Below are 13,734 nucleotides of genomic sequence, written 5' to 3' on the forward strand. Positions count from 1 at the left end.
ATAACTTTTACCGCACTTCACAAACAACTTGATATTGATTCGTTGCTCCGTGATTTTGTCAATTTCCATTTCTGACAAACAGTACACTAACAAGAACTAGCACCATACGCACAGTTTGACGATCCACCAAGCACTGACGGATCATTAGGTCTCAGGCAACTAGCGCCGCCAGTGGGCAGGACTGTAGTCTGCGTCATGGCTACTAGCTTGCACAAGTTTACGTATTTATTGAATAGACAGATTAAATTTTAGACTAGTCTATTATATTGCTAACTACAGGCAAATTAAACTATGAGATGTAAAAATTGCCCATTTCCTCCATTACACTAGTGAGCCAAAAAGCAATAGAAATTCTTGAACCATTAATAAAACATGGTGTTATTAAGGAGTAACAACTATACAACATATATAAATTGACTGATTTACGATTTTGAATATTTATCGATTTAAAATTCTTTTAACTTGACACGTAAATACCCCAAAATATAATAAAAACTGCCCTAGCTACACAATTTGACAGTGAATAGAGCACATTACAAATAAATTGTGTTGATATTTATAACTAGTGCATTGTATAAAATAATTATTTTATATTATTTGGAAATTTCTAGCACAACAACTTAAATATTACACAAAAATAGAAAATATATAATAAAATTACACTTGTTACACACTGAAAAATAAGCGTGAGATAAAGTCGTTGACTGGCACTCAAGAGTCGATTGAATCCAAAATTTTTATGGTATCTATATGTACAGGAGATAATGCTCACCAAATTAATAGACAATTTCAGCAAATTAAAACATAATTAATCAATTAAAGAAATACATCACAGTTATAACATACACTTTTGCTGCTGGTTTATACTGAGTGAGATCACATATCTCAGCTTCTGTGCAATAAAGTTTCTGCCGCAGTCTATGAGTAAAACTGTATTTTGCAGCTGTTAAAAGTTTTGGTTGCAGCGAATCATAACAAGGATACTATATACGGATAAAAAGGACATTTTTTCACTTCGATCACCTATTTTTATGAGAGTACGCAAATGAAAAATTAATTTAAATACAAATACGGCAAAATTATACTTATCTGAGTATTGGATCAGATACTTTTTGAACACACTCACAAACTTGTTAGCAAATTTCACCTGTAATGTAGGTTAGTAAAAACATGTAAATTGGGATTGTTAATACTAACTAGTCTACAAATGGTACAAACATTTAGTTGTCTACATGTTTCATTTTCTATTATTAATTATCTCCATTAAGGTTTCCTTACTCTCTTTAATCCATTAATACTATATCTTTAAAATGTTAGTATTAAAAGTTACAAGGCTACAAAGTTGTTTATAGGTTTTTACTAAAAATATTAATGACGAATAATAAACTCATTATTAAAACATGCATTTGAAATTAAAAATAGATAAATATATTACTTAAATACAAAACCACTTTTCAAACAGAAAAATTATAATATTATATCAAAGTAACCTCTTATTTCTATTCTACACATTTCTAAAATTTGTATGGATCATTATACCACCTTAACCTCAAAATTAAACAAAACAAAAACAATCTCAGCTAAAAACACAAATTACCAATCTAAAACTCATCAAACCAAAAACAAACTAAACAATTTAAACAAAACTACACAATAAATAGTTGTTATCATTGAACTTAATACAATTGATGTCTATAACACTTAAAAAATGAATGTAGATATTGAAATGAGTAAACATTTATTTTACCTGTTTTAACACTCAGCTATGACTGGCAATAATGTCATTATATCAATACAAACACTTATTAATAAAAATTATTATTGAAGGTTTAGCTGAATAACCCAACACATAGCCGGGACGTTTTAAGCTTTAAGAGAGGAAATAAATTTTACACCACATCGCACTGAACGCCTTCTTTTGTAATTCTCTTGAAGTTAAAATCTAACTCCTAGTTAAGATGAATAATTAGCAACCTGTTAAGAAACAGATTTGAACACTTCCAATTTTTTAAATATTCGGGACAAAATTATTTGAAGGAACTACTTGGAAAAGGTAATACGGTATCACATTACAATACAATAGTCGTGTAAAATTAGTTATAATTTGAAAAATTTCTTACGTTAGTGATAAACAGAGAAAAAGGAACACCCTTTAGTGAATCTACACATTTACCATCTTTATAAAATACAATTGGTTTGAAAGACTGTAGTTTTATGAATCAAAAAGAGTTTGTATGAATCGAATTAATGAACAGTAGAAAAGGATATTTTTGTGAACTCATGTTATAGGATGATAATTATTCACCAATTTCACCATCCACATGCTGCTAATAAACTTTACTGGTTGATAGAATAAATTTATAAAGGAAACCCCACTGATTAAAAAGTTGATATAATTTGGACCTACTTTTAAATAACACTACTGTGACATTCATACAACTGTTTTACTGATTCTAATTAATTGGGCTTCACAACTTTTATTTCACTGAAATAACTGTGAACAACATTTTTAGATGTCAAAACATTTTTTAAATGAGTATACCAACTACTTCAAAATTTGGTATCAATTTTGGCTATCAAATTTGGTAATTGGCAGCATTGAAATTCTTTTGTAAACAAAACTGGTTCGTAATTTTGGTTACCAGAACCGGCTTACATTTAAAACAACGTTAGTACAGTTTTTTTTAACAAATATTAATAGTCACCAAGAACCATTTGATAATGTAAAATCTGTGGTAAGAGAATAACTACAGATGTGGTTAATTCTGTGTTTAAGAATAAAAAGATCTGTAAATCCCAACCGACCATGGTGATGAACCTTCATGACCTGAGCTTCAAAGTAAAATTTTTAATATATACAACAATCACAAACAAGTTTTCAATTGTTTTGATACTTTAGAATTTGTCTGTTTATTCAATCAAGCATTCAAGAAAAAATTTCAATATTAACATGCATTTAAAGAAGTTAATGAGAAACTCTTTGTTATAACATGCTTAAAACCAATAAAAACACAGTTAGAAGGGAGAGAAAATATTCACAAAATAATTGATAGTTGTTAAGTCCAAGAAAATCAATTGTAAGAAAAAGAAATGCAGTATAGATGTACTTTTCATCAGGGACTAAAGATAAACAATTGCAGCTTAAAGGCCAAACAAATGTAAATATATAAATAATAAGAAATTCTATCAAAAATAACAAACAAAAGTAAATATTCTTGCTAATTTATTTTCACAAAATATTCATATTAGTTACCAAACTAGAAATAATAAATAAATCCAGACGATTAAACCGTTGCTAAATAAAACATAAATAAGTACTACTTTATTTATTTTTGAAATAAAATGTAAGCATTAAATTAATATATCTCAAACAAATATTCTGGAAGCACTCAAGCAACAAGCAAAAATTATTTATTGGTTCAGTACATCATTGTCCAACATTTTAGAAGTTTCTTCCATGGATATGGATATAACATACACAGGTATATGAATAAAATACTTTTTTTCAGACTATCATTCACTTTAAATAATTAAAGGTCATAAATCTTTGAGTTCTTGTAATTATCCATGGCTTATTGTTCTGAATGTAAAGCTAAAAATTGAAAAAAAAACCAACTGGTTTTTATAAGTTGGCCCAACTTTTTGATTTTATATTTTATTAAAACATACACGATAGCAAACAAATGCTAGCAGAAAACTATGCATTTGAAACACATAGTTAAGTTACATGGCAATTTATGTTTATTTGAGTTCAAGGCACAATCATCTACAATATACATCTGAAACAACAAACGAATGCACTTCACTTGACGACATTCATTAGGTTTTTCTGGTTCAAGCCGCATGGAAAAATTTCTATCACAATTCAAATGAACTTGAAGATTCTAAAAAATATTTTACATGAACATTAACCATAAGTTTTTCATAAATATATATGCAAATGCGTTAAGGACCAATGTAGTTTTAAAGCAAAATCAATTAAGAATGCCTTAAATTTGTCTCAACAATTCATTCTAATCCATAAATGAAATCACAAAGAGTTTAAATCAGCAATTGATCAGAATGTGAATGTAATACAAAAATCTTGATTATTTTCAACCAAAGCAGACAAAAATCAACCGAAAAGTTTATTAGCAGCAAGCGGGTAGCTGTCTCTAATGCATATTTTGACAATACCTTTGAACAAGCTCTTCATCAATGTACTGCAAGAGGCTCCTGTACAATAATACCAACAATTTAATAAAATAAAAACACAAAGGCTTGTGCAAACTACAGCTTAAAAACAGTGCTGACAAAATAAAATTAACAATTCAAACTGAAATAAACCACTTCATGCTTCATTGAAGCGTGAATTTCTTTTCATATTAACTATTTACTGTGTATATATATTTTGTTTTATAGTACATAACAAAATTTCAATTTACTGTTAAGATCATCAACACTAACGATGTACAAAAATTAAACCAACAGACAAAAAAACCTACAATTTTTCCAAGTTTTGTAACCAAAAGTATACTTCAAATACTTATTTTTTATTTAAAGTTACATTACATCGATCCCACAGAATTAAAAAGTACTACAATGAGTCAAAAAGTTAAAGATGGTTCATTCATAGGGAATTCTTACAGAAATTCTATTTCAAGTTTAAGGATTGAACAAAATTCAATTAAAATATTGCAGAAAAGGAAACTGAAACCTTTGAAATGGTCGCTTGAAACAATTGTCAAAATGTTTAATTTTCTTATTAAGGAAGATATAAATATATATTTTGACTGTAGCAATTAATCTAAAGCTAGAGAAATACAATCTTTGTTTACAAATTTAAAGCATAATTCTCTCTTTCTCTAGCGGTTTTTCATTTGCAATCTTTATAAGATGGATCTTTCAGATGAGTGAAATCACAATCCAAGTAAAATCACAACCTCATCAGAATAAAATAATCATTTTATTTTAGTAAAATTACGGCTAAGGTAGTCTTAAATTTATTCTGTATTATAGATGCTCAGATATATAGTTTTTATATGATAGACATAAACTTTCTGAATTTTCTCTCTATGGAACACTGACTATTTAACGTCCTTAAGAAAATGCTTACACAATTGCTTTATAAAAATAGCATTTTAAAACAATATATTTGTAATGTACAGAATTTTGAAGTAAATAATCCTTTCAGAAAGTAGATAAAACTTTTCCTTTTTAATCAATACATTGAAAAACAACCAACATTTATTTAAAACAAGATAACATCTCAAATCCATACTTTCTGCAATCGTTAACTAAATTTGTACAATTTATTTTCTCTGAAAATAGTTATCAAAGGAATGGAATGTTTCAGAAATAAGTTTGAGCGATAATTCAACAAGACCTTTGTTATCTTCACAGAGGTCACCACGGGTCATCTGGTGAAGTTTTTTGACTATAAAGAAAGTTCAATAAATAACTTCAACGCTCTTTCCAACTACAAACGCATTGAAGTTTTTATTTACGCAAAAAATATATATGTAAATATTTTAAAAATACATGAAAATACATACCTAAACGGTATTCAACTCTTATGGACCAAAGATGACAAATATCATGTATAAATTAATAGTTAAGAGCCAAAGACATCAGTCAGTAGGTCAAAACAATTAGTTTTTTAAACTTTTATATATGCAAATCAATATTATTAACAAGACATAAGCTTAGTCTTGTGAAAGTTACTTCCATTGGGAGGCTGGTAAAATAGGACTTGACCACATAGGCAGTGACATTACTCATGGACAACCAGTCTTCAATGGTTGTATGAAAAAGACGAGTTTTTTCCATGTCACTTCTATAGATAGCTGTAAATATATATAGTTGTAATGTGTTTAGACAATTTTACACATTTACTTTACTTCATCTGAATCTTTCATTGTACTCGCATTATTAACAGAAATTTGTATTTCATTTTCATTAGAGGAGATAGAAAATCCTGATTAATTTTCATACAAATTATTAATTTAATATTAAAAAAAAACCAACACTTATTAAATCAAACTTGATTTCAACATAGTAAATCGGCAACAGTTCAATTTCTTCTTGAATCCAATGTCTCCAAAATTATTTTGATTCTTTTATGAACATTAACATTTTTCAATATCAGATATATCATTTAATTTTTTAGGTAAATATCACAATTAGGTTACTATTTTATAGAATCTGTATTTCAGTAACATTATATTAAAATTACTAATATTTTCAAAACATGTGAACTTACAATAAATGTTGTGTTAATGCAATACAACATTTTTAAATAACGCATATTAAAGTAACACTAGATATTTAGTGATTTAACAATTTAATTCAAATGTTTACTATTCTAACATCTTGGCTAGTTCTTGCACATCAAATTAAGTTGACTCATGTGATGATAAGTGTTACAGTTAAAATATTGTTAAGGTCATTGTAAACAGAAACATTGCAGCAAGACATAGATGAAAAAGTCCCTTAAGAAAAACCCAAGTAAGTGGTATCTACAGAACAAATCATGCAGAAGATAGAGCAAAATAATTTGACAAAATAAACAATTAGGTTAGGTGGTAATATGATCAAACTTATACATGCATACTGGATATGTCTTAAAATACAATTGACTACTATGTAATTTTAAATACTGGAACGTAGGATAAATATTGTACTTTATTTGGATACTTACAGCCTTACTTTATTAGCCTACTTACAGAGAGCCTAGATACCACATGTTTCTTGACAACTTCCTCAAAATTTAAAATAAATTGTAATATTTACAGCTGTAAATTATTATTATAGACTTTTCAATCCATCCCAATTTTGTTACTCATGTGCACAGTGGAAATCCAAAATTAAACTAAAATGAAGAGGAGCAATTTTCTAGTGAACATTTAACTTTTATTGGTTACTTATGATTTGTGATTGAGCAGATGTTTTTTTCTTTTTAATCACTAATCTTTATGGATTAACCAAACTACTCATAAAAATTATAATAGATACAATTTTTATTAATTTTAATGGTAAACCCTCACAACAAAATGGTGTTAATAATAAACTATGATTTATTACTGGCATAAAGTGATAGAAACCAAATTAAATATTAAATATAGTTACTGGCATAAAACTATAATAAAAATTATAGCTATACAACTATAATTAAAATACGTTAGAGTATTTATTTTTACTGAAGTAAAAACTGTGTGCAACTATAAAATCCACGAAACTGTCTCAGTCCTAGAATCGGTTATATACGACTGAGCCACAATATTAATTTATGAAAATTCAATATACAGTTGTCATGAACTAGTAAAGAAAAATGTTTTTAACTTAGTAGTCAGTTGTTAGAATAATTGTATGACAGGATGTCTCATTAAGTTATATTGTTTGGAGACGTTCAAGAAGCTGAAACGATTGTCAGTATATGATAGGTTTAAGAATTTCACCTTGACATTCAAGGCATTCCACTTGCAATTTGCTGAATACTTCAAGTGCTCCCGGCAACAAAACATTGCCAATCATCAGTTATTTAAGACAGTTGGATAATAAATTAAGGAATGTCTACTGTAATAATGTCAAAGATATACAGTTTTTGCATTTAAAATTTAACCCATAGATTCATTATCAAGGAACAGTTTTGTTGAGCTTTTAATGGTTTTTTACCATGTTATATATTTGTACAATATTACTATGTATTGATTAATTTGTATTTAATAATATATATTAAAATAATCCTGGATCATCTCATTTGGAGTAAAATTTTCGGTAATAAACAAATAAATGATAAACTGACATTTTACTGAGTGGTAAAGGTGAATTACAATAATTATAAATAATTATAACTGGTTTATTTGATAAGTAAAAATGGAATAGTTAATAAAACATTAGATATTGTGCCTTTTTACTATATTATTCTTTTTCAAAAAATATTTTATCATAATTTCTCTAGCAGAATTATTGAATTTCAAATATATAAATCAAACAACTGCATATTATTTTGAAGCTTTAAATGATCTAAAATGACATTTTAAATTATATTTGAATTATGCAGGAAATGAACAACAATTTTATAATATGTTTATACAAATACTATGTGTTTTACAATTTCAATGTAATATAGTAATGTTATTACAATTCAAAATGGACAACAGCGATAAAAGATCGCTAAAATATTATTTAGATTGGTTTCTATTGATAAGTAAAACTATGTTCGGTCTATTGTCAACCTATTGGACCTTCTTACAACTATTGTCAACCCTTTACATTGTTGTAGTTTTTTGATTTTGATTTTATTGACAAGCAAATTAGAAAACCTTTTCAAGTGTTCGTGTATTACTGAAATTTATTCTTATAAAATTAAACATTATTAAAAACAAGGTTCGGTGCAAGAATACAAGACGAAAGACACAGACAGAATGTGATGAGTGAACGCAAGCCAATGATGATGAGTTATGGAAGAAGTAAGGCCAGAATACAACAAGAAGACGGGGATTAATACTAATGTACAGTTCTGTTAATAAAGAAAACGGTAAACAACAAAAAGGGCGGGGGAAGATTGCCTCACACCGTTTATTACCTCAGCGACATGCCCAGTATAGCAGTACCACTGAGCCTGGGTTCCCAGGGCGGGAAGTTCCCAGTGGTTCCGCTAAGTTGCGGTTCCCAACACTGCAGCTCCCCATAATGTGCACATGGGCTTTCATACAGGGGGCTGAGGAATACAATAAGCCAGCTGTACCACTACAGTACCATCTACTGTACACTACAACAATCTGCACTGTACCACTATACAACAGAATATGGTTTACAGTTGCATTGCATTTCAAGTTATGAGTGAGACTGTAAATTTCAGTAACTTTTAATCAGAAGTTTATCAACAAATTTATATGGTGGGAATAAGTAACTAATCTGTTTCAAGTATCCTTCCAAAGGATCAGTCAACCTCTGTTAGTAACAGAACTACTACACAAAGCACCTTATTCATTCTTCATATCATTCATTTCATACTCGCCTAAGGCTTGACACTCTGTGTATTATAGAATAAATAACTCATTCTACAAAATTTTTAAAAAGCCATAGAATGTAACAAAGTCCAAATTGTTTGTTTAAAATTTATTGTTGACGACAGTGGTTGATTTGACTGAAATAAAGGATTTTGGACATTATCAGTTACAAGGATAGAACACTATATTTTGAAGATTGGAATGCCATCCTATATTGATGGCAGAAGTTGAAATGTTCCTTCTTTTATGAAACCAGCCAATCCAACAAAGTACAGTCTGTTATTCTAAAAAAATTTATTCTGCGTTTTTGCATTACAATAGTGGAATTTTAGTTATATCTTTAATTTTGAATAGAAAATCAATTGTGTTAAACCTTGGGCCGAGAGGAACTTAAATACCAAGTTTCAAATCTTGAAGATGTTTCTGAAGCATCATCATACAGACGGAAAGACAAACAAACAATAACACGATTTTAAGAAGGATCTGTCAGGTGCTTAATAAATAAACTAACTATTCCCTCTGCAAAATATTGCTTAATCCATATTAAAGACCAATTTAAAAGAGGAAGCTGTAAGTGTTTAAATTTGTACTGCAAAGTTATAGCAGAATGATTTGGCTAAATATATTAAATTATTTATCTAGTAAGTCTAATCATATTTTTTCTCAGTGAAACACTAAAATTCAAACTTCTATTGGTAAAAAATAATATATTAATTCATAAGTTAAAAAATGCAACAGTATGTTCTTTTTAACTTGGCATTTTCTGCAAATTAATATCACATATCGTGCAACATTCCTAAACCCACCACCATAGAGTAATTTGCAGTAAATACTCATAATGCAGTGCATCTGAACATAAAGTATTTGTGACACATTTGCTATCACAGTGCTGGAGATCCAACTGACACAATTGAACAATAAATTATTATTTCTAAACAATTAGTACACATAAATGTTAGTGACACATAACACTGAAAAAGGACAGAGAAATATTACTGTGTCTGATTAACTATAATGTCAGCGTAAATGTTTTGTTGTCATTTTATACTGTTCTAAGCGAAAGGGCGTTATTACTTCAAAATCTAAGCCCTATGTAACGAATGAATGCTTAGGTTTGTAACTGAGAAATTACGAAGCTTATATGTTTGAAGTGTGAAACATCAAGTTTTACAGCTGTGTCCAATCATTACTGACAGCTACGATACAAAGCATCAACAAGATGACGTTAAGGACATCTAAGTGAGTGATGACTTGAACTTCTTCACACAGTATTAAAAACCTGCTACTTTAAAACACTACTTTATACAGACTTACTTCTCATTCGTTATTGTTAAATCTTCTGAGAAAATATCCTCTTTGGCCCAGTCGGCACTCGTATTATCACAGTTATGTACATGCTGAAACATCACAAGTCAATCAATAAATATCGCAGCAAAAATGTTAATCATTATCTTTAAAACTAAAATAATAAAGTATGTCGTACCACTGTTGCCTAACAGGCTTTGCTGACATTAGATGCAAAATTTAAAGTCTCTAGCGCATGTTATTAGACTAAATGTGCTACCATTGAACATGTTAAAATGTCATATGATCGTGTACTCAGTTTGTTTACAAATTTATTTCTTGTGATTTTCTCATTGCCATCATGGTTACCCATAAGACAACACTAAAAATTGTTTCTAACACTCAGCAAATGTCATGGAGTGACATACACCATCATTGATGTTGCTTAAAAAGAAATGAAGATTTATAAAAAAATTTAAAGTCAATTCGTTCTTGAGATATTGTGCGGGCAGACATAAAGACAGAAATAATTTTGTTCAGCCCCTCGAGTAATAGGCTTTGCTAACACTCAGCCAATAAATAGATCTATATACCTAGTATATGATCTAGTGACTTTAGTTGAAACTTTTTCAAGTTGTTTATGGTATTACTAGGCAAATCAAATTATTCTATATTTACAAAATCGCTTTAACATGTTTCTTATTGTTTTATCCAGCTGTTTTCAAATCCAAACTGATGACAAGTTTAAAGAGCGTTCCAATATTCTGGAACAATACATTGTATGTGTTTATAATACCGAACTAACTATAAGATTTATATAATAAGCTGCTATTTCCAAGGAATACTGCCTTTCTCTGAATTGAAATGATTAACAAAATTATTCTTGTCAATGTCATGGCTTAATGGATTGGCTTCCAGCATGTGTTACTTTTACAGCATGTGGCGTCTTTTATTCCTTTCCGGCAGAGCCAACGGTGTACATACTACCCTTAGAACATCTGAAATAGCTCTTGAATCTCCACCATCCACTTCAAGACCATGTATCAAATGAAGGTACTCACTAAAGGTTTCAAGTCTTTTGTTTTTGGATGAACCCATTTTGAACACCCATTTGTTTGTAACACTGTGCAACAGTAACTGTTGCTTCGTCACTACTGGAAATAACAAAGTCCAACAACGGCACATCTTTACAACATCCATCACTACACCATGGCACGTCAGTAAACATCATCTCGTCAACACTGACGTTTTAATTGGTGCAATTAGATGGGAATGGGCGGGGAAATGACACGTTCACTACTAATCCGTCCACATGGAATGATACGTTCACTACTACTGCGCCCACATGGAATGATATGTCCACGGACATCTTCTTAGAAAGCAAGTTGACAAGTACCCAGTGCAAGCTAGCTAGTAGTGAGGCTAAGATTGAAGAACTGACTGAAGAAGAAGATAAACACAATAGAAGAATTGAATCTCTGACCCAAAGAGTTAGCAGAGCTACAAAGTCAAATTCAAAAAGAAAAGCAAAAGAACTTGGAAATCCAAAAATATCTTTGAAGACTATGATCAAAAGCAGGAACATCTAATTGAAGACCAAATCCATTAAAAATAAAAAATCTTGAAACACAAATCTCTCTTCTAAACACAAATGCAATACACCTAAAAGATAGTGGCAAACTGGAAACTAGAAGTAAGGTAGAAACTGGGACTCAAACCGCAGAATGTCTTGCATCACCAGAGACAAAACTTAAAACCCCACCAAACATTGTATTGGAGTTGGCCCCAGATGAAAATCCAGACAAGATAGTTTGGAGGACCACAATTACACGCCTTAATGATCAGCTTAACTCCCCAGGCCAATGTTTCACAAAGACCTGTTCTTCATGAACAGAGTACTCAAACTGCAACAATTCCAACACAGACAACTTCAAGGTACCCAAAATCCACTCCAAAAACATTTGTTAACAGCTCACTTCATAGTACAAGGAAAATTCAACAAAAAAACAAATTAACCACATGACTATCTCACTTCAAACAGCAAAATATGCTGCCAGCCAAATAAAAAACCATCCCATTCCTTGTAATAACTTCCAGACCAACTGGACACACTTAAGTTCGACACAGCAAACCTACAACCAAGAACTGTTGAAGATAACCTCTTACCTTTAAGTAAAGAGACACCACCCTTGGAGAAAAGACCACCTTACACTGCAACCAAACTTGGGCCCAAAGAAACAATAGAAGAATTTTACAACACAAACATTGAGCAATTTAAAGCTAACTATCTAATAAACCACTCCAATAACAACTCTTCTCCTTCTTTTTTATTGAATGGCAGCCACAGAAAGGAGAGAACTTGACCCCCAACGCAGTAAAGAAGAAGTCATTTAAAAGGGAACTGCTAATACTACATCAAAATGTGCAAGAGAGGTAAGGAACAAAGTAGACAGATTATCTCATCTACTTCAAGACATTCAACCTGACATAGTCATCTTGAGTGAGCATGGTCTGAAGTCTGAACTCTTTAGAGAATACTTAAACTCCCAGAATACTCCCTCAAAAGCACAACTTTTGCAGGAAAGAAACCAGAAAAGGAGGGGTTGCAATATATGTGAAAGACTCACTACAACAAAAAAACAGAGCCACTGGAGATATCGCATCATTGCAAGGAACTCGTATGTGAGGTGGCAATGCTCAGAATAGCGGTCGGAAAACAACACCTTTACGTCTCTGGCATATATAGATCTCCAAGCGAAAAGTTGAATGAAGCCTTAGACATTCTTTCTAACATCATCGAAGAAACTAAGGCTGAAAACCACTCAATAATCATTATGGGTGATATAAAACGTAAACAGCCTAGTGCCAAATAATGAATCACGAAAACTTGAAGAAACACTGGCCAGCCATAAACATGATGAGATTGCCTCTACCCCCAACCAGAATCACTTACAACTCCACCTCCTCCATAGACTGTATATGCTCAAACCTATCTGCATCCAACATCAATGCCACAGTAATACACACAGGCTTGTCAGACCACACCGCACAATTGAGTAAAATATCTCTTGAAGCACAGAAAACAGAAAACCTCTAGTCTTATTCAACGACAAATGAAAAAGGACAATCTTGACACTCTTAAACTTTACTGCACAATGAGGATTGGGCTGGAGTATTTGGAGCCCAAAATGCTGAAGACGCATACAATGCCTTCTTAAATACTCTGGCAATATACATTGATGCAGCTTGCCCTAAAAAGAAAACCAGAAATAAGAAGAAAACAAATTTTAACCATAAAGACGGTGTGAAGCTCCTTTACACTGAAAGAAACTTATCTTCAATGCCTTAGAAAGTACCCAGACTACAGGAAGTGACCTGCTTAAAAACAGAACACAGCCCTTGCTAAGAAAAACTATGACCTTAGACTAAAAATGCTAAAACGCCAGGCATCATCTAA

At 30.7% G+C, this 13,734-nt stretch overlaps 1 protein-coding gene across 10 annotated transcripts in view; it reads right to left on the reverse strand.

Annotated features, from left to right (window-relative positions):
- Positions 1 to 13,734, reverse strand: part of LOC124364407 (mitogen-activated protein kinase kinase kinase kinase 5) — an 81,291-nt gene that overhangs the window by 20,611 nt on the left and 46,946 nt on the right. For 5 of the 10 annotated variants that reach the window (XM_046819855.1, XM_046819854.1, XM_046819853.1 and 2 more), the window contains exons 11-13: positions 10,308 to 10,390; positions 8,567 to 8,701; positions 4,177 to 4,215 (exon numbers count right to left, since the gene is read on the reverse strand). In XM_046819855.1, coding sequence (XP_046675811.1) covers positions 4,177 to 4,215; positions 8,567 to 8,701; positions 10,308 to 10,390 — 257 coding nt within the window. The remainder of the gene's footprint in view (positions 1 to 4,176; positions 4,216 to 8,566; positions 8,702 to 10,307; positions 10,391 to 13,734) is intronic. The other 5 variants (XM_046819861.1, XM_046819859.1, XM_046819860.1 and 2 more) reach the window with 3 other exon arrangements.

Source organism: Homalodisca vitripennis, chromosome 6, assembly GCF_021130785.1.
Source record: "Homalodisca vitripennis isolate AUS2020 chromosome 6, UT_GWSS_2.1, whole genome shotgun sequence".
Lineage (NCBI taxonomy): Eukaryota > Metazoa > Arthropoda > Insecta > Hemiptera > Cicadellidae > Homalodisca > Homalodisca vitripennis.